The following is a 22,574-nucleotide window of genomic DNA, read 5'->3' as shown; positions in this document are numbered from 1 at the left end:
AAAATAAACTCAAAGACATAATTTAATCTTTCTCTTGCTTGATTGCTGATTTCATTTTTTTCCCGAGAGCTGTTGAAGAGAATTCATCGATTAGAGATCTCTTCAAAGTCGAGTCATTGAAAACATCGCTTGAAATCATGGCCTTGGCTGTTGATTTTAATGGAGTTGTTACTTCATCTTCAGATGAACAAATCTACAATTTTAAAAAATTAATAGTCAGAATTTTGATGTTATCAAAATTTTTAAACTTTAATCTTTACCTCCTTTATATCTCCAATTTCTGAACTTTTTAATTTTGAAAAAACATATGATTCCTGTAGGACAATAAATATAATGTTGGCTATATGAGAATCTAGTTGTTGAATGAAAAGTATAAATTTTGACATGTTTAAAGAAATATCAATTTACCTGACTGTCAAAAGTTTCTCCACAATATTTTTCAATGGCATTGGGGTCTACTGTGACTTTCATGACCGTATAGGTCCCAAAGAATCCATGAATCTGATTGAGTCGTACTTGTACTTTAAACAGAACTTTGCGATCCACTAAATCCTCAATTTCTTTAGGGATTTTTTTTTCTGAATTTGATAACTGAAATATAAAATAACTTTAGCCTAACTTATGTTAAATCAAAACAGACTTAAAAAATCTATCTACAAAAACCTCTTCCTTGACATCAACCCTCAAATCCAGTGCTGTCTTCCCTATAAGTCCCACAGATTCTCGATCCCAAAGTAAGAAAACAACGTTCCCAGTGTTGTCAACAACTCTGACATGAATCTCAAACCTGTTATTCCAAAAAATGAACCATAATCTTTAAAGAATATATTAGGTAAAAAAAAATCTAATTGAAGATTATTGATCAAACCTTAAATTTCCAGTGACATCGAAACGATCACACCTTTCACAATAAAATTTATCACCAACGGGAGTCACTTTCTTGGGACATTTTTTACATGACAAATATGACCATTCACGAGAAGATTCAACACCTACAATTTTTTCTAAAACCCAAAAACTTCCGAACTAAAAAATAACATGAGAAATGATATTAAATCTAAAATTTGTCATTATCAATTTTTTTTGTAATGAAAAAGATTGGCTTACCTGGTTATCTTCATAAATTTGTTCAATAGTTCGAATATTATTTTTTGAATGCTCCTCTAAAATTGTGTTTGTTGATGCCATTGAAATGTTGCTGATTGTTTTTGGTGTGTTGATTTCCATGACCAACCTAGATACATATCCAAGTAGTTAATTTCCATGAAGATTTATATTCTTGTTTTTTTTAATACATAGTAAAAAAATGATTTGAAGTAAAACAAAAGAAATTCAGCAACTTCATCCAAATCTCCATTGACTACCAAGTTTGTGATATGGCATACATTTGATACTCGTATTTCACCCCGAAATCGTTTTGCTCGACATATTTGTAGAATAACTATCACAGGTTCCTTACCAACATTTTCCACATAGGCTGTGATTTTCTCTACAAAATCTCCTCATAAAGTGCATGGTAACCTATTATTTTTGAATAAAATGGACATATAAGATCGTTAGTGAAAAAGGTATAATTATGAATTGTTTTTATTAATATTTACTCTTTGTCTTCTAAAATAATGTCAATGAGCTTTCGTGGACGTCCTTCGATTTCTTTGTTTTGTTGGAATCTATTACCACCAATCGTCCAATGACATTTTCCAAAAAAAAAAAAATTCAACGTGTAAGAATAGAATTTAATTCAAATGAAGAAGAAAATGAAAATAAAAATTTTCATACCAAAAAGGGTTGTGTCATCCACTACATCTGATGCAGTGGATATTGCAGGAAATGACTTGAATTCATACATCAAATTGAGAAATGTATCTTCGTAAATTTCACATACATTAGTATTTGCAATCAAAATAATCTTGTATTTGTTTTTTGTGGTTTTGAACGTCATTCCATTTTCTGCCGCTACCATATTTTTTATGGCAAAAATATGCCCTTCCATGAGAATTGGTTTCAACCTTTGCATCACCTCATCTTTTTTTTATGCTTCCATGTATGCGTGAACCCTGTAATATATAATAAATATTCATAATAGCTAATACATAATAATTTAAATTGATGGCGAATAGAAAAACAAATTTTCTTACTTCTCGATCATGGAAAACACATTCTAAGCTGAAAGTGTCTTTTTGAAATACAGGTAGTTGATAGCACTGAACCAATCTGACTTTAAGAGACCATTGTGTCTTCGTAGGGTTCACCTCAGAGATAGAGCTGAACAATGGATGTATTTTTGAATTTGAGATTCTGGAATCGTGAGAGTGATTTTGACTGAATATTTCAACATGAATTTGTGTAATATTGGATCAGATACTTATAGTACGTTCTTCATTTATTTTAGTCTTTTGGGATGCCTTTTTTGAATTCAAATAAGGCAAATAGGGTAGCCCAAAAGACTGAAATTTCACCGCTGTAATCATTTATTGATTTACTATTGAAAAAAGATATTTTGTCAGATATGCTATTTAGGATTTAATATTCACCTAATCTATTTAAGAATGGGACAGACAAGTCATTTATTCTGAATTAGAGAAGCTCAAGTTACGGTAGTTTCAACAGATTTTAATAAATTAAAATGTACAACTTGTATTTCCTTTTTTAAGTACTCAATTTTGGCGGGATATTTCTATATTTGGCAGAAATTGTGCTTTTATATATAGATAGACTTGGTAGGAAATGTAAGACATAAATATAATAAAACTTGGTAGGAAATGTAAGACATTTTCAAAGACTGAATAACCTAATCAAATATCTGAAAGTGTGTAAAGATGAAGTCTAAAATTTGCAAGTTTGTTGAGTGTTTGAGATGTCTTTCTGTCTTTGCCGATTCCCCAGCTTGTTCAGTTTTCTGGTAGTATCTCCACTTCTGATACTCCGCGGGCCACGGCTCGTCCTGCTCTATTAATTCAAATTACCTGAACTGATGGACTTTTACCGAGACACTCCATTTTCTTGGACTTGGTCTGAATTAATTTCAGACCAAATAATACTTTTGAATTTTTTTTTTATCAAATTCAAATAAAATCCTTTGAACTATTGGGCTCCAAAATATCGGGCTTCACCGGCCCTCTTGGACAAGCCTGGGAAGATGTAATTGGACTTGGCATTCATTACAAAAGGCGCAGGCCGATATTTGGTTCGTCTGGGGTTAAAATTGAGTTTGAAAAAACATGAGGGGTGAAATGAAATTAACCTTATAATTGAATGGACCAGACATATTCAACCGAGGCTCATTAATTTTGGCAGGAGAATTGAGTTTTAAAAAAGTAAGTAATCACGTTCCATTTAGAAACGCCGGAGAATACTCGACGGCGGACGTGTGGCAGCAGCCACTGTGACGGAATTTCGCCGACGGATCGATTTTTTTTTTCGGTGTTTATGATTTGCGATGAACTTTTGATCAATTATATTATCTATTGATTTAAGCGAGCTAGCAGATCTGTTTGTTGTAGATCTGAGTTGGATCGAAAGCTCTGCGGATTTGTAGCCATGCCCGTGGCAGCTTCCGCTATTTACTTCCTGAATCTTCGTGGTGATGTCCTCATCAATCGTCTCTATCGTGACGATGTCGGGTTAGTCCTTTAGTATTTGTTCTCTCTCTGCCCCTTCCTTCTCACTTTCAGGAACGCGCGCGTTTTCCTATTTATCTTCTCCGTAATTTAGGTATTCTGTATGTATTTTGAGATTGAATTGGGCTGCAGTGAGGTATATGCATGATTGGTTATGTAAATTGTTGATTTTGAGATTCATAGGTCGACGTTTTATTATGTTCTGAAATTGCATTTAGGAATGATATCCACACGGTCATCTTCTACTTCAGCGTACGCATTAGAAGATATATTGTACTTGAATTCGAGAGAATGATTGTTTCGAATCCCTAATATCCATGAATCCCACTTTCTTAAAAAAACTAGGATGATAAAGGTTGAGTTGTTGAAATTGGTGATTCTTAAACCTTTTCACACGCGTGCTTGAAAAACTGAGTGTATCCATCAGGGACAAGGCACTTATTTGCTTGGGGCAACTTCAGATTAGCCGTCATCTTGTTATGGTTAGGGGAAGGGGCTTCTAAACTTGCAGCTTCATATTAATATTGATAATCATTTTTCTTTAACTATGAGCCATTAGCAAATTTCTTGTTGTCTATCACCGCTTGGCATTAGCTTTTTGTAATATAATTTTGGTGTTCTTGATGTATATTTCAAACTAATTTCCCTGGAAGAAAAAGGATTGAAATTTACTTATAGTTGCTCTCTCTCTTGTCTCTTCATTTCCTTGATCAACCATCCAAGAATTTCCTCTATTCAAGTTTTTTTGATTACATAAATATGCCTTTATTTATAGAAGTTTCTTCACAGGTAATCTAGGATTGTTTACAAAATATTATATGCTGCCAAGTGCCAAGTTTGAATCATGACAATAAATTCTTCTTACTCATCTCTCTGTTCTCATAAAAACAATGATTCCATCCACAGTGGTTCATCATTTGTATGATTATTATGAAAGAAATTAATTATTGGGAAAGAAAGGAAACACTTGTATACTTTGGTTTTCAATCTCTGGTCGCCAGTCACCACAACTGGTCCAATCTTCAGAGTTGTAAGGACAAGATCAAGGAAATGAAGACTAATTTATTGATGTATATTACATTTACTTGGCATACAATTATTCAATTATTCTCTTGAATCAACCTGCTTTTTTTTGACAAGTTTCGCCTAAATGCATAATCTTATTATCTGTTAGAACTTCTGGGCTATGTTTGGATTTGTTTTGCATGTTTCTTGAAAAATATTTCCTGACATAATTTTCTGGAAAATGTAATGTATGTTTAGTTTTGTTTATTTACTCTGTAGGATACATTTTTTGTGTAGATATCGTGTTGTGTTAGAATACATCGGGTGAGTAATGTCACATTAGGGATTTTTAATAATCTTGTGTGTTGTATTTTTAAAAACTAAAATATAATTTATCAGAATAGAGTAAAATATAATATTGTAAAAGAGTGTGAAACGTTAAATGTTAGAGAATTTGTTTGGGAAAGAAAGATGTAATGTTTGGTTTCATTTACTTGAAATGGAGATTGTTGGAAAATAAAACCACACTTTCCCTTAATTTCTAGTTGGGAGTGCCTCTGTCCTCTTCATCGTGTATCCCGATCGCAATGCGTAAAACATTAGTTGTGGTAGGATCCTGAACAATAAATTTTTTGCTCATTCATGTTATTTTTGTTATATCACTTTGTCAAAGTGGTGCATGGCTCATGTTTCATTTCTTGTGTCAAGTTATTATCTTAGTTGAATAGTTTACTCTGTGTAAACGAAATTTGAATATCATCAAACTTCATCTTCTTTAATTTACTCATTTTGTTTGTTTCCTGATCTGCTCTATGGTCTTATTCACTTTAATGCCGAAATTATTCAGGGGAAATATGGTAGATGCTTTTAGAACGCATATAATGCAAACAAAGGAACTTGGCACGTGTCCTGTACGGCAGATTGGTGGCTGCTCTTTCTTTTACATGAGAATTAGCAATGTTTATATCGTGATTGTCGTAAGAAGCAATGCAAATGTTGCTTGTGCATTCAAGTTTGTCGTTGAGGTATCCTTAATGCTTACGTTTATGATAATGAATTTTTGCATGTTCCTTGTAAGGTAGTATGTTTAACTTTTATTTTTAAAGAAACTTAGCCAGTTAGACGGCATGTCATTTTGCCCCTCTGTAATATGATGACATTACTATGCAACCAACATCCGGTATTTGAAAGAGACATCTCTGTATTTAGTTTGCATAAATTTGAAGTGATTTTTTCATCTAGTCACTGTTCTTTTAATATTGATAATATATGAATTTTGAATCCCTGTTTTTTTGTTGATCTTTCACTTGAAATGTGTTCATTCCTATGATTTTGTATCTTTTATTGCCATATGTAGGAGTCAAATTTATTTGAAGATGTTTCTTTAGCATGTTTAACGCTTTTGCCGTATTTCTCTGCAGGCAGTAGCATTATTTAAATCATATTTTGGTGGGGCTTTTGATGAAGATGCCATCCGCAATAATTTTGTTTTGATTTATGAACTGCTGGATGGTATGCCAATGTGGGAATATCTACTATACATTAATTGTATTTAATCTCAGTGATATTATTTGTGAGGACAGCATGACAAGTACTTTCAGCTAGCGGCCCACACACAGCCATATACAAACGCTAACACATATATATACATATACTGTTGATTTTTTCACAGTTAACATGAGCACTTTGATCGAATCTCCTGAATTGATTATCTGATTCATGATTTTGTATGTTGAAGACTTTTTTCTCTTATTAAGTTGGTTGACAAGTTTTTGCATCCACTTGCACTCACACTGCTTCTCACATCCAAAAACTAAAGAGAGAACAATTGTTATTTAAGTGTTATGCTCTCAAAACCAGCTGAAAGTCTGGATTTAAAATGTTTTGTTTGTTTTATTTTTCTTTTTTGCATTTGAGTTGCAGAGATTATGGATTTTGGTTACCCCCAAAATCTGTCACCTGAAATTTTAAAGCTTTACATAACCCAGGAAGGTGTACGGTCCCCATTTTCGTCCAAGGTTAGATTTGGTTCTGCCAAAATTTCTTATAAGCCGATTGAATATCCGCATCAACAATTGTTGAGTAACTATCCTGTATTCAGTTGCACTATGAGTTACTTATGTTGCCATGGTTTGCACTGTTTTTCATCGCCAACCAGCCTACAGAGAAACCAGTTCCAAATGCGACTTTACAAGTTACTGGTGCTGTTGGCTGGCGAAGGGAAGGTCTGGTCTACAAGAAAAATGAGGTAGCCTTTCAAACTAATTCCACTACTGCATTGTATCCTTTAACATTAGAACTTGCAGGTTAATATGTAGTTCTTGACAGGTGTTTCTTGATATTGTGGAAAGTGTTAACCTTTTGATGTCTTCAAAAGGTAAAATTAATATATTCATTGTGAACATATGTTATGGGTCCATTTTCAGTCGTTTGTTCATGATTCATATGAAATGATTTTTCATGAATCATATCTAATTGATTCCCACTTGCAATTTTGTTCGCGTAGGTAGTGTCCTACGATGTGATGTGACTGGAAAGATTCTAATGAAATGCTTTCTTTCTGGAATGCCTGATTTAAAGTTGGGTTTAAATGATAAAATTGGACTTGAAAAGGAGTCACAGCTCAAGTCCCGCCCTACTAAAAGGTAGCTTCTTATTATTCCTCGTGAATGAATTGATCCTTTAGCTCCATAAGACCATAATGTCAGCAGCATCATACAGATAAAAGTTTTCTGCAATTTCATTATTTTATGGTAAGGCGTAAGTCATTTCATCCGCTTGCGAAATGGTGCTGTTCGTGTTTGTCGACTGCCTTGTGCATGGATTTGCATGTTTTACACTTGATTTTGGGATCACAAATAATACATCTCACCTGTTGAAAATAAAATCACTTGAATAGTTTGTGGATTTGCATGTTTTACACTCAATTTTAAATAAAATCACTTGAATAGTTTGTGGATTTGCATGTTTTACACTCAATTTTAAATGCAATGCTATTTGTTTAAAGAAGCATTAGATTGACAATTTTTTCCCTAGCTTATTTTTTTTTTTTTGTTTGATGCGCTTCATTCAAAAGGCTCATAACATTTACTTTTGTGACTATCATAAACCAATATTTGTTCTGTAACCTTACAGAACTCAACTTTGTTGGTGGATTATGAGCCTGCTTCCTGCATTTATTGTTGCAATTTTTTGAAAAGCGCAATAATTCTCTTCTGTGATTGTTTCAATTGTTTTTGCTTGCATGTTCNCATTGTGATTAAGTGTTATGCTTGCGAAACCAGCTGAAAGTCTGAATTTAAAATTTTTTGTTTGTTTTATTTTCTTTTTTTGCCTTTACTTGCAGAAATTATGGATTTTGGTTACCCACAAAACCTGTCACCTGAAATTTTGAAGCTTTACATAACCCAGGAAGGTGTGCGGTCCCCATTTTCGTCCAAGGTTAGATTTGGTTCTTCTAAAATTTCTTATAAGCCAATTGAATATCCGTGTCAACATTAGCTTTGAGTAACAGTCCTGTATTGAGTTGCACTATGAGTTACTTATGTTATCATGGTTTGCACTGTTTTCATCACCAACTAGCCTACCGAAAAACCAGTTCCAAATGCAACTTTACAAGTTACTGGTGCTGTAGGCTGGCGAAGGGAAGGTCTGGTCTACAAGAAAAATGAGGTAGGCTTCCAACTAATCACACTATTTGTATTGTATTCTTTAACATTCGAACTATCAGGGTTAAGATGTAATTCTTGACAGGTGTTTCTTGATATTGTGGAAAGTGTTAATCTTTTGATGTCTTCGAAAGGTAAAATCAATATTCTCATTGTGAATATATGTTGTGGGTCCATTTTTAGTCGTCTGTTCATGATTCATATGAAATGATTTTTCATGAATCATGTCTAATTGATTACCACTTGCCGCTTGGTTTGTGTAGGTAGCGTCCTACGATGTGATGTGACTGGGAAGATTCTAATGAAATGCTTTCTTTCTGGAATGCCTGATTTGAAGTTAGGTTTAAATGATAAAATTGGACTTGAAAAGGAGTCACAGCTCAAGTCCCGCCCTACGAAAAGGTAGCTTCTTATTGTTCGTCATGAATGAATTGGTCCTGTTGCCCCATAATGTCAGTAGCATCATACAGATATATGTTTTCTGCAAGGTCAATATTTTATGCTAAGGGGTAAGTAATTTCATCCTCTTGCAAAGTGGTGCTTTTTGTTTGTCGACTGCCATGGGCACTAAATTATTTTTTCTGAATTTTTAACTTAGAAACACCATCATTACTGAAATTTTCGTTCATTTGATAATGGCTACTTTATGACCATAAATTGCTGTATCCATGTTCATATTCGTCAAAGATTAACCTTATGTATTTAAATAAATTTTACATTGAAAATTTTTTTTTTGATTCCAATTAATAATGTTAAATAGGTTTTTGAACATTTTAGAATTTTCTCTGAGCACATATGCGATATTTAGTTAATCATGTTAAGTGTATTTCTCAATTTACATCTTTGGGCCTTAGCATCTCTGTTCTCCCATTAGATCTTCGTTTTAAATGATAAGAACGTGCATTTTTGTTTGACATCATGCTAATTAGTGATGTATTGGAAGGTTGATACTCCATTCTCCATAGAATTCTTGGTCTTTCAGATGATTTTTGCCAAAGTTTCAAACCAGTTGCTTGGTCTTTCGCAAATAGAGAGAGATTTGTGGGGATAAAAAAATGCTCTTCAAGTCTTTTAGATTCATGGATCGAAATCATAGTATTGGAAATGATACTGATCATTTACTTGTTCTCTGTTTAGGATTTTGAATGCTTACTTATTGGGTCACAGATAATATAATCTTCACCAGTTTAATAAAAAAATCGCTTGTATAGTTTGTGGACTTGCTCGTTTAAGCTCAATTTTAAATGCAATACTATTTGGTTAAAAAAGCATTAGATTGTCAATTTTTTTCCGTAGCTTAATTTTTCGCCCTTAATTCAAAAGGGGCATAACATTTACTACTTTGACTATCATAACCCAATATTTTTTCTGTAACCATACATGACTCAACTTTATTAGAGGATTATGATCCTGCTTCAGGTGTTTAGTTTTGCAATATTTTTAAATGCTCTATAGTTCTCTTCTGTGATTGTTTCAGTTGTTTTTGCTAGCACGTGCTGGTTATTTGGTGTTCCCCGAATTTTTTAGTTTCCTCTATATCATTGTTTTTCATTCCAATCTTTTCAGTGGAAAAACTATTGAGCTTGATGACGTTACATTCCATCAATGTGTGAACTTGACAAGATTCAATTCTGAAAAGACTGTTAGCTTTGTTCCTCCAGATGGTGAATTTGAATTGATGAAGTAAGCTGATGTTTGATAGTAACTTCTTATTCTTCTCTTTTTTCAGCCTTTGTTTGACAATTCCACCCAGAATTGTTCTTATGCAACAAAACTGTGGACCTCCCATATAATTTTTTTTTAAAAAAAACTATTTACAGTTCAGTGTGGATTTGGCTGTTGAGTTTTACTTTGACAAATCTTGTTTACCGATCAAACATGAGATTTTATTGGAAAACTGTCAACAAAGAATTTATTTCATTGGTTTTAGGAATCATATAACTCCCGTGATTGGTCAGTGCTAACCTTTTTGTGATAGTTTTTATACAAACACACGTGTAACCATCTATTAATAAATGCTCGATACTTCTTTATGTTATATTGAGGTGCCTTCTTTCAAGTGTAAATGCATTTTTGCTCTAGGTACCGTATAACGGAGGGGGTTAATCTCCCTTTTCGAGTATTGCCAACAATCAAGGAATTGGGTCGGACACGCATGGAAGTGAATGTGAAGGTTGGTCATCTAATTTTGTGTGGCTATATGGCTGCGAGTAACTAACAACAAAATTATTGTTTGTGCATTATAATAGGTAAAAAGTGTTTTTGGGGCAAAAATGTTCGCACTTGGAGTGGTTGTTAAGATACCGGTGCCAAAACAAACAGCAAAAACAAGTTTTCAGGTGACATCGGGCCGAGCAAAGTACAATCCATCCATTGACTGCTTGGTTTGGAAGTAAGAGTTTGACATGTTTGTTTGAATGGAGCATCGTGGCATGTTTTCTTCAATATCTGTGTTGAACCCTACCACTCACTTGCACATAAGCCTGTTTTATTACCTCAGTTAAACGATGAAGTTATCCTTCGGTTCAAAAGTGAAGATTTTAGCCAATTTTTCCTGTAGACAGACAATCATTCAAAACTTCTAAGCAATCTAAAAGATGCGACATGAAAGTTGACTTTTAAACATATTTTATTTTTAATGTAATAATTTTGTTTCACCTAATTTTTAGGATTGTTTTATTTAAATTAGAAAGAGCGTGCATTTTATTGTCATTTCTCTTTTACTTTGTTGTTCAGCTATACCAATTTCATTTGGTTTTCTTATGTTATACATGGGATCACAACAAAAGAAATAAATTATATTTCTTTAAAGTTCTTTTGAATGTCAATTCTTGATGCCAATCACACCTAGCGTTCACCACTATGATGAAATAAAATTGAATCATGGGCGTATTTATTCCACAGGATAAGAAAATTTCCCGGACAAACCGAGCCAACTTTGAGTGCTGAAGTGGAGCTAATTTCTACAATGACCGAAAAGAAGTCATGGACACGACCTCCAATTCAGATGGAATTTCAGGTATAGATTTGATGTGTTAGTATTCAACTGCTCGTCATCTTAATGTTTACATGAAAAAACAATCAAAAGAAATGACATGGCTTTCTTTATCTCATTATTTTCCAATTTTTTCGTGTACTAATTTTGCATGTACGTCAAGTGAACTACAATAACTCGGTATGATGGATTTATTTATTGAAGTTGTTTTTTAATTACTTTTAGTGTGGTGATGGCGGGGGGTAGGGGTCGGGAAGGGAATTTCGTTTTTTGAAGTGGAGTAAGAAGAGGATTGAGGTTGTGCATACGGCTTCCTGAATTTTCAAAAAATTGGTCAGTGTGTTGCCTAATGGGAAAATTACGATATGTACATCCAATGAAGAAAAGATGTAGAAGGCACAAATAGAAACCTGAGGGATTTTAACTAGGAATATATGGGGTTTTAAATGGATAAAAAAAAAATGAAAAATAATCTACAAAAAAAAGAATTAGAAATTATTGGGTATGTTACATTGTTTTAGTATCGATTGGCATGGGTTTTGTATCCATTACAATAAAATCACTTGCAGTCAATCCACCAACAAAATAAAATTTCGCTCATAAGAACTTTTATTGCGAAAATGATTAACATTGTGTCATAGTCGATCAACAATTGTAAAAGACTAGGAGCGTACTCTTTCCACGACCCTAACTAATAGGCTTTTAGATATTTTCTTCTGGTTGTTGTGCATATTTTGCTGTTTGCTATACATTGTTATCTTTTGTGAATATTTTATTTTCCCTTTGATTTCTCCCTTTCCCTGCAATTTCTCTCCGGAGCACCTCATCAGTATACTTTTTCACCTCTAAGGCTCTAACTCAACATTTCATGCTCAAAAAAAAATTATTGCCAGCAAAACAGACCTGGAATGTGTATGAAGTAGGAAGATTCAAGCCCCTTCTGAAAACAGTAACATAAAATGAAAAACCTAACATATAGCTGTGTTCGATAGATATCAATAAACAATTTTTTCCTTCTTTTTTGTGGAATGCGCCTTCTTCAGAAAATTTTCACCTTTTTCAATCAATACGTCATCAAAATTAATATATTTTTTATCCTCATTAATACCCCCATCATCCTTTTTTTCATCTCTATTTTTGTAATTACCAATCACACAACCGCTGTACTTATACCAATACCTATTACATTATCCTACAAAGATTATAATCCAACCATCATCTCAAATTTTTTAAAAATTACCTCTCAAAATTCTCAACAATTCTGACTGGAAAAATGACGGGAAGATTCTGTTTGACAGTAAAACTCAGAATTTGGAGTTAAACTTTATGATACAATGATTGGCCACCGAAATTTCAGGGCAAACCAAAAACATGGGAAATAGTTAGTAATCATGGCAATGGAGTATATACCACTTCGTGTGGAAAATTCAATCCAATCCTACCTATACTTGGAGTATGCCCATTCCCATTAAAATAAAAATACCTGGAATAGAGGTCGGAAGATATGTATAACATTCAATTTCAATATTAAATCAGTCAGACTTTTGTTTAAATGGGTGCTGCCTAGTTATCTTTTCCCGTATTTCTCAATAAAGCAAATCAATATGGCAGGTTCCTATGTTTACTGCTTCCGGATTGCGTGTACGCTTCCTAAAGGTACCCTTCAATCTCCTTAGCATGTTCCCCTGTTTAGGTAAACATCATAAGATTACAGTAACCATGTTCGACTTTTCTCAGGTATGGGAAAAGAGTGGGTACAATACAGTTGAATGGGTCCGTTACATTACGAAAGCCGGTTCATATGAAATTAGGTGCTAAAACTACTGTAGTCGTGGGATGTCCATATTGCGCAATGACATTAGTCCTTTCTCTTGCTACATGATTGCATATTGCCCTAACTTGATGTAGCTCTTTGTGCATCATATTGTATTATTATTCACGGTAAATGTTATTCATCAAAACAAGGGGCATCAAAATACAAATTCGAGATTAATGCTATTTGTCACAAACTATTCTTCTATGATGTGCAAAGCGTGAAATTTGGCTTGAGACTTTTTGTTTAAAGAGGTAATTATAAGCCTTAGTTAGGACTTGCAGAGTTGGTGTTATTGTAATGGTTCTCTAGTCTTTGCACGAGCTGCTTATCTATTATTTCAAGTTAAGCGTGCAAAACATCTGTATTTTACTTTGATTCAATTGATTTTGTCCATGAATGATACTTTGAGTGCTATGCGGTTATATCATCTTCTCTCACACTTGAGAAGGGATGTATTTATGGTGAAAATTGAAGGGAAAATTCTTTGTGGCGCCATCGATTCCCTCTGTTAGGAATACAGACGTTGTCTTTTGTCAATTTCTCCGGACGTCTCCGATTATCATATTCTATCATTCTTTCGTCGTCTAGCTTTCTGCTCGTGTACCAGAACCAGATCCACCTGCAGGATATTTGCTAGGATTACCCCCAAAATTGGCTACTTTTGACCGATGTGTGCTTTAACATATTTGTTTGGCTTTTTGCTGGTCTGCCAGATGATAACAGCTTGCCCTTCTTGACGTTTGATTATTTTTTGAATAACTTGTGTTTTATCTTATTCCCCTTTCGCTTTCTAAGTCCAGCTAGTTTTTTAATTGACTGCTTCTACCAAATCTTTCACCAGCCTTTTGCTCTTAAATACACCAATGTTTGGATTGTTATGAGATTTGAAAAATAAATTGAAATACATCATTATTACTAATAATAGTATGTGTATAGGGCAACGTGCCTTGCTATGAATATGCTATGAATAAAAGTTTTATTATACACACAAAAACTTCTATTAGATTGTCCACGAATTAATTTTACGAGATATATATTTAAATTAATCCGCGTTCATTTTAGTCTGTAAAGGGCAACCTTCTATACTTTAGATATACGTGTTTTTTTTATATATATCGTAACAAATTACACGTCCATGTGAAACAAACAAATATTTATTTATTTTAAGAGGGGTTGTAGCATCACACACATATAAGTTAGAATATTCGAATTGAGTAAAATTGAAAATGGAAATCGGATCGGAAAACAATTAAGGACAGCTAAGTCCACTTTCTTCAAATGTCATCCATTTGTTTAGTTTCCTTTTTGCGATTTTATTTGGTTGGCTTTGAAAAGTCGTTGGCCGGCTTGTTTGATGAAATAAGTGATTTCTCAATTTGCAAAACGCCATGAGTTGTCAAAATTAAAAAGTTGAAATAATGATAATGACATACGACAATGATCAAGATTGTGGTCCATGTGTTCTTACTGCTTCAACACTAAACAACAAACGGTGAGAGGGAGCCAAGCATTCCGCAAATCTCCTTCGTTGGTAAGACAATGAAAACAAGAAATTCCCATAAAATAAATGTGTACATTAAAAAACAATTATGTAGTTTTATCAATATCATATACTTGGATATTTAAATCTCAATCTGCCAACTTTTTCTTATTTGGTTTGGAATATCGAGTGGTGACTGATGGGATGATTGGGGGGGGGAAATGGGTGGGGTAGTTTGGGTCTTGAACCCGATCGATGACACTGACTTGGGTAGTTCGGGTAATTAGTCGGGTTAGGGTAAAATTTTCATTTCTGGAAGAATTTTTCTACTGATTATATATCCAAATTATTTTTTATATTTTAAAAGTATAACCCTTTTCATAGGGGTGTCAATCGGGTCAGGTTTCATGTCAACCCGCTAATTTTTTTTCAACCCGAACCCAAAGCAACCCGAAAACCCCAACCCGAACACGAACTCGTCTAACCCGACTTAACCGTATAACCCGCCTAACCCGAATTTTATTTATTTTTTAAAAAAACATTAATGAAAAAAGTCGAAAAAAATAAAAAATAATTTTTTTCATAATGTTTTTTAAAAAATAAAAATAATAATAATATTTTAATTTAAACGCATAATAACAAAATTTTCGATTTAAATTTGAAAGTTTAATTGTAGAAAATTAAAAGTATATTTACTAAATCAAATGAACAATTGTTAAAAAAATATACAAAATATATTTTAAATGATGAAAATTTATCATATAAATATACAATAAATTTTGTTCAAACATACAATATATAAAAATATAGGTAATATTTTCAAAAAAAAAAAAAAATCGGGTCAACCCGCGACCCAACCCGAAACTCGTCTAACCTGGAACTAACCCGAACCCACACCAACCCGAACCTGAAAAACCCCAACCCGAACCTGATTTTTTTCGTGATGGGTCGTGTCGTGTTGCATTTTGACACCCCTACCTTTTCATACACTATTTGGGTTTCCGGTTTAGGGCCATAAATTAACCACTTTTTTTTTTAAATAATCTATTCTTTAGGTTTAGCTCTCAAAATCTTCCCAAGGACCTAAACCTATGCACCCATCACGTGAGCCCACAGGTGTCTCCGATGTCGCCGCTCGATGTTGCTTCTGTATCTGTTTGGGCTAAATTTGGGCAACACCAAATTAATTAGGCACAAATCCAAGGAAAATGAAGTAGGAGACAAATAGAAAGAAAATCCCATCAGAAACTCAAAATAGTTTGAATAAATCAAATAGCGGACAATTAGGAGAAGGCCGTCAACCAAGATCGTGGATAGTGGCAGAGAGTGGGGAGAATCGCTTAAACAATGAACAAAAAGGGAAGCAATGACAGAAAAGAAAAACAAACATTGCACAACGCTTGCAAACTTTATGCAAATTTCAGTCTTAGATATTCAAGCATCTTTCGGTTTGTTTTTTTTAGTTTATTTCATTCCAAATTTTAGCATGTTGTTATATTTTTTATGTTTTGTGAAATCTTGTAGATTATTGTATATACAAATTATGTCGGAAGTTTATTTCTTCAATTTCCATATTAGTTTTCTTCATTTTTAGCGTCATATTTTCTTAGGAGATTAGAATCAACAATCAAGTTTGAAATTCATTTTTGTTTGATTCGTAAAAGTTGGATTTTAGCAGTAACATTGATGTTTTGCTACAATACCTGGCACGCCCTGTGGGACGAGAAAGAAAATGAATGTCAATCCAAGAAGTTGGGAGTCTCATCCAAACTAGGAGGATACTCAAATTCCACATATAGAATAACCTAGTGATGAACAGTCTAAGTAGGAGTTAGATCATCAACAAGATCATATTTTGCTACATATGCTAAAGTTTCAAAAAAGTTGATAGAAGAGTTAGTTGACTGCTATGAAGTTGGAGGAGATATCACAAGAAATATCCAAATTCCAAAGCATTGTCTGAGGTTGCTCTTGTTTACTGGAAGACTTCCATCAGTTTGGTACCTGAACAGTGGATACTCAAAGAACATCACTGGTCAAGCGAATTTGATATGAAACTCAATCAACTGTGAAGGACGCATGATCACTTTTGGAGATAATACTAAGGGTAAGACCATCGGCAAAAGGTAAGATTATCCATGGAAATGTGAAAATTAATGATGTTTTACTGATTGAAAATACGTGCTATAATTTGATAAGTATTTATCAAATATGTGATAATGGCTATCTAGTTGAATTTCGTAAAAACAATTTTTTAATCAAGTATCCTAATAATCAAATATTGTTAACTTGAATTAAAAATTGTAACACTTACAAAATTGATTGGAATAATAATTATGTAGTCTCACCAACCTTTTTTATGCTATTAATAATGATAAACAATGACTATGACATAAAAAAACTTAATCATCTCAATTTCAGATCCATTAATAATCTGCGTAATTGAACCTTGCTGATGGGTTACTTAGCAATGAATTAATTAAAAATCTTGTGTTTTTAGCATGTCAGTTAAGTAAGCAGATTCGATCTATTTTTTTAAAAAAAAAATGTAGCAAACTAACTAATAAATGCTTAGAACTATTGTACACAGACTAGTTTGGACCGATACATGTAATCAGTTTGAGAGGAATGAGATTTACACTTGTGATTGTTGATTATTTCTCTTGATTACTTGGGTGGCATTTCTTAATGGTAAAAATCATATTAGAACCCAACTGATTAAATTTCTTAAGGGTGTTCAAAATGAGAAATCAACCTCAGTAATCATGATGAGGAATGATCGAGGTACTGAGTTTACTAACAAATATCTGGATGAGTATTTATGAGATCAAAGAATTCAGCATGAGTACTTTGCAGGAAGAACATCTCAACAAAATGGAGTTGCAGAAAGAATAAACATGACTCTGAAAGAAGCTTCACAGTAGATGCTTGCTGATTCTAGTATGTCACAAAGATTTTTCGCAGAAGCAATCAATACAACATATTATACAAAGAACAGATCTATGATCAACTAAAAGGCTGGTAAAACTCCATATGAAATATAGAATGTGAGTAAGCCTAGTTTATCATATTTTCACACCTTTTGCTGTAAATGTTACATTCATAATAATGAAAAAAACTCATATTTTAGCTTTTGAGCAATCTGATGAAAGTTGTTGATATGGAAAATGACAGCGAATAAGAAATCAATGTAAATAAAAGAATTCAATAGTCATCTGAACCAGAAATCTCAGATAAGTCATCTATGTAAAATAATGAAGTATTGATGAATCAGACTGATCTAAACCAAGTTGGTGTGAACCAGACTAATGTTATCCAAGCTGATGATAGTCAAACCATTGAAAACCTAGCTGAAGAGAACCAGACTAAAAGAATCCAACTGATTCTACTCCATTCAACACTGACAATAATCCATATGTAACAAGTTACAAATTGAGTAAGACTCATCCACCTTCACTGGTGATCGGTAACCCTTCTGCACCTCTCAGAACTAGACAATAATGATTAATGAATTCTTACATGTCGGTTTTATTTCACAATTAGAACCTAAGAAAATCGATGATGCTTTATTAGATAACCGTTGGATTGAAGCTATGCAGGATGAGTTAAATCAGTTTGACATGAACAAGGTTTGGTACTTGGTTCCAGACTATCTCATCAGACAGTAGTTGGAACCCGGTGGGTATACAAAAACAAACATGATGAAAATGGTATTGTAATCAGGAACATGAACAATGCTAGGCTAGTTGCACGAGGTTTCAGACAAGGAGAGAGAATTTAGTATGATGAGAGCTTTGCTCCAGTGGCCAGATTGGAGGCTATTCGAATCTTTCTTGCTTATTATGCTTACAAAAATATTAGACTATTTCAGATGATTGTAAAGAGTGCCTTCTTGAATGGCCTATTGCAAGAGGAAGTATACATGGAACAACCTTCAGGTTTTTTTAATCATATTTTACTTGATAATCTGTTTAAATTAAACAGAGCCTTGTATAGATTAAAACAAGCGTCATGTGCCTGGTATAACACTCTTTCATTCTTATTTGATCATGATTTTACAAAAGGCCCAGTGTATAAGACTTTATTCAAATTAATTTAAATTATCATACTTTGTTAGTTCAGATTTATGTTGATTCTACTATATTTGAATCCATTAACTCAAAGCTCTGCGAGAAATTTGCTAAAATAATGCAAGATAAGTTCGAGATGAGCATGATGGATGAATTGAGCTTCTTTCTAGGATTACAAGTTAAGCAGTTGGATACTGGAATCTTGTCGGTCAATCAAAGTAAACCAAAAAACTAATTAAAAAAATTCGGAATGGAGTCGTGTTCAGCAACAACCCTCATGAGCTCATCAGTTAAGCTTGATAAAAGACGAAGGGAAAATATCAGTCGATGTAATATTGTATCGAGGTTTGATAGGTTCGCTATTGTACTTAATTGTTAGTCGACCTCATATCATGTTTGCACTTTGTATGTATGCACGTTTTCATTCTGATCCAAACGTTTTCATTCTAATCCAAAGCAATCTCATTACTCAGCCGTAAAAAAAATTCTTAAATATCATAAAAAAACTCAAAATCTTCGATTATGGAATGCTAAAGACACATCGTTCAATCTAGTTGGGTATTTTAATGCAGACTATGCAGAGCGTAAACTTGACATGAAGAATACAAGCGGATCATGCCACTTCTACTGCAGAAGCTGAATACCTAGTTGCTGGGAGCTATTGTGCTCAATTACTGCGGATTTAATAACAATTAAAAGACTATGGAATTGTTGCCAATAACATTCACATACAATCCAACTTTGCACTCTCGGACTAAGAATATTGACATTCTTCCTCACTTCATTCGAGATCATGTATAGAAGGAGGACATTAGATTAGAATAAGTCTAAACTGAATAACAAGCAGCTAATATTTTCGTCAAACCACTCTCAGAGAATAAGTTTTCTTATTTCAGAAATATTTAAAGACTTATTGATTTATCATGAATGCATGAATTTAGAGGGAATACTAAATCATGAAGCCCAACTGATAAGTCAATTGTCGTTTAGTTTTTGACTGTTAAATTAACAGTTAGTCTCACAACCTAATGACAGAAAGTGCTTTCAATCTTACTGATTTTATCATTTAGCAGTTATTTAATAATTCATTTATTAACCATTAAAGCGATTTAATTACTCAGTTTATTTTTTTTAGAAAAGGTTTTTTTGTACAATGTACTTATCGTTTTTTAAAATTTTCAAAATTTCTCATCAACAACGTGACACATATCTCCCTGTTACCATATCAAAAGTCGCACATGTTAAATAATTGAAATCCCTAAATCTTTCAGTTTACCTTTGCATCTACTCATTCAAAACATATATGCTCCCAAACTTCTTGCTCTATTTCACCTCAAAAATCATCTAATTTCTTTTTCTAAGAATTTATTTTAGATATGGACGCTCCAACAACTACTTCCTATATCATGAACACTATTGCAGTCGATTTTGAATCAATTTATTTTATGGAAGATGTTGATGTCACTCAAGTCATCAAAGTTGTCGAGTCATCTGGACTCAGAATGTTTATTAGTTCATCTTTGTACATCTACATGGATGAGATGAAAATTTTCTACGCAAGAGGGATAATAAATGAAGATGGAAAGATATTGATGCCTCTGGGAGAGGACAGTGTGTTAATCGAGCAAGATTATTTCTCTACACTATTTCAGTTGCCTGCTGAAGGGCTAACTGACTTCTCTCTAGTACCTCAACAAGCAGTTGAGAACATGAAACTGAATTTTTTTGTATCCAGAGAGATTATCAAGACTTCTGGAAAGAAGAAAGAGATGAAGTTGGAATATCAACTTCTGGCTGATGTTGTGATTAAGCTAATTCTGACGAAGACAGTCTCTTTTGATGCCTACACTAATTTTTTTTTTTTGGCGATAAAAGTCATTGCCACATGACTCAAGATTAACTGGTCAATCATCATGTTCCAGATTCTAAAGGCGATGATTCAAAATAAGAAGCAATCAGTTGGATTCGTCGTCCCCTTAAGCAGATTATTTTAAGACACATGAGCCTTACTGAGAAACTGTGTAACTTTGCACAAGTTCAAGGCACTCATTGCACCAAATATCCTCTCTCTCAGGCCTAAAGGACATGCAATGAATATCTCTATTGCTGGAATGTTGGTTATAAAGAAGGAAATTGGAGAAGAACATGAAACTGTAAAGAAACCCATTAAAAATAAGGGAAGCAAGACTGAACTCAAGCCAAAGAGAAAACTGATTCTGTAATCCAGTGACTCTGAGGTAGCAATTCCATTTCTTTTTCCGAAAAAGGTCAGAACAATAAAACCAGACTAGTTCCTACACCAATCAAGACAATACATATCTCTCAGGTACAAGTGGTCAAGGACACTTAAAACAAGGCTACTGACCGACCAGCAGAAAAACTGAAACTGGTAGCGGTGGCAACTCCACTCAGAAAAATCAGTATGTCAACGACTTTCCCTCCTCCAAGAACAACAAAAGAAGTAATCATCTCAAATCTCATCCAATCCACCAGGTCAAGACTGGTCTCTACCTTCTTCACAGCCACTTGGAAAGGAAAAACTAAGGTGACTGAAGCTCAATTCTCGGAACAAATATCAGCAATCCAGACTCAAATAGACTTGTTGATGGATGAATTTGATGCAGAAAAGGATCAAATTCTTTGATGAATGGGAAGAATTTAGAAAAATTATCTTTGCAACAAGATTGAAGAAAAATTATGTGCTGAAAATGTACATAGCACTAGAATAAGCTATTCTACATCAACTCAAAATTGTAGTCATAACTGAAGCTCTTTAAAGACAAGATTATCTTATTGATCTTCTAAAGATTCAAAGCTGACAATAGTTTGTGCCGAACAAAGATACAACTATGATCCTTCATGCCCAACTGCATTTGATGACATAGATGTGTTAAATCAACTAGATATGGTCCTTGTTTCCCTACAGACGAAGGTCAAATTCTGGGAGAATGATCACAAATTGTTTGAGCCAGTGGATTTCAAGGATCAAAGCAAGATGATCCAGTACCTGAAGAAAAAGTCAGTTAGACTATAGAGGAACATGTTGAGGTACTTATAAGCCAAACTGAATCAAGAGTCATCAAACAAGTAGGACCTTCTAGCATTCATGCTCTTGGACTACCAGTTACTGAATCCAAATATCTACCAAAAATAGAGTCTTCCTCTCCTGATTTGGTCTTAACTATTGAAACGACTCGGGATCAGTTCGGTTCAAGTGTCACTATCATCTTCTCTTCGATAACAGTTCTGAAAAGACATACTCTGAATATTAAAGAAACCTTAGAATCTTTCAAAGATAAAATACTCAAAGAAGTGTCAGATCTATCCAGGCATATGATCAACATATTTAATCGGCTGGAGTAGATAAAAAAGGCTCAGGCAATGGGCAAATTCAAGCCAACAACTTTCAAATCTACACCAAGATAGAGGAAGTTCAAGCAAATTTTAATGACAATATTGACAGCGTCAGTTCTCAATTAACTTATATTCTTGCATACCTAAAACATCAAATTGGTGTTGACAAAAAAGGGGAAGAGAAAAGGTCAACTGAGTCTATTCAACCTAAATCTACTGATGCTCAGGAGAAGACTACTGAAAAATACTCTGGTCAGTTTAGAAGATGATACGTGAAGAACAATGCATATATAGTTAGTTACATAGTTCAGTTGTATATACTTTTGAGAATAAATGAATTCAGTGTTTTTTGGGTATAATTTTGTCAAACACCAAAAAAAAAAAGGAAATTTTTGGAATATTTTAAATTTTGGTGATTGAACAATGTTGCTGATCTAACAGATAATTACAGAACCTAACCGAACTGAATTCAATGAGGAAAACTAAATTTTCATAAGAATAAGTTTAGTGAAAAGCCTAACTGATTACAAAGCCAGATTTGTAAAACATAAGAAGGACATTGATAG

General features: G+C 33.6%; 1 protein-coding gene across 2 annotated transcripts; it reads left to right on the top strand.

Annotated features, from left to right (window-relative positions):
* Positions 1-3,277: 3,277 nt before the first annotated feature.
* LOC140987831 (AP-2 complex subunit mu) lies at positions 3,278-13,337 on the top strand. 2 transcript variants are annotated; one of them, XM_073456513.1, is made up of 13 exons: positions 3,278-3,623; positions 5,473-5,650; positions 6,047-6,137; positions 7,972-8,066; positions 8,208-8,297; positions 8,379-8,427; positions 8,557-8,695; positions 9,860-9,976; positions 10,376-10,466; positions 10,543-10,685; positions 11,198-11,312; positions 12,900-12,944; positions 13,026-13,337. In XM_073456513.1, the coding sequence occupies exons 1-13, from the start codon at positions 3,541-3,543 to the stop codon at positions 13,104-13,106; spliced, it is 1,317 nt and encodes a 438-aa protein (XP_073312614.1). In that variant the 5' UTR covers positions 3,278-3,540; the 3' UTR covers positions 13,107-13,337. The 2 variants fall into 2 exon arrangements, with proteins under 2 accessions (XP_073312614.1, XP_073312615.1); XM_073456514.1 differs by lacking the exons at positions 7,972-8,066; positions 8,208-8,297; positions 8,379-8,427; positions 8,557-8,695 and adding exons at positions 6,549-6,643; positions 6,784-6,873; positions 6,954-7,002; positions 7,132-7,270.
* The last annotated feature ends 9,237 nt before the right edge of the window (positions 13,338-22,574 follow it).

This window comes from Primulina huaijiensis, chromosome 11 (genome assembly GCF_012295235.1).
Source record: "Primulina huaijiensis isolate GDHJ02 chromosome 11, ASM1229523v2, whole genome shotgun sequence".
NCBI lineage: Eukaryota > Viridiplantae > Streptophyta > Magnoliopsida > Lamiales > Gesneriaceae > Primulina > Primulina huaijiensis.
Note: the sequence above shows the minus strand (reverse complement) of the source record. Positions and strands in the feature narration are given on the sequence as shown.

Excerpts from the sequence above, each read along its gene's own strand:
- LOC140987831 (XM_073456513.1), top strand. The coding sequence starts at position 3,541 with ATGCCCGTGGCAGCTTCCGCTATTTACTTCCTGAATCTTCGTGGTGAT. Across the intron at positions 6,138-7,971 it reads GATTTATGAACTGCTGGATG|AAATTATGGATTTTGGTTAC; the intron begins GTATGCCAATGT and ends CTTTACTTGCAG. Across the intron at positions 8,067-8,207 it reads GGTCCCCATTTTCGTCCAAG|CCTACCGAAAAACCAGTTCC; the intron begins GTTAGATTTGGT and ends ATCACCAACTAG.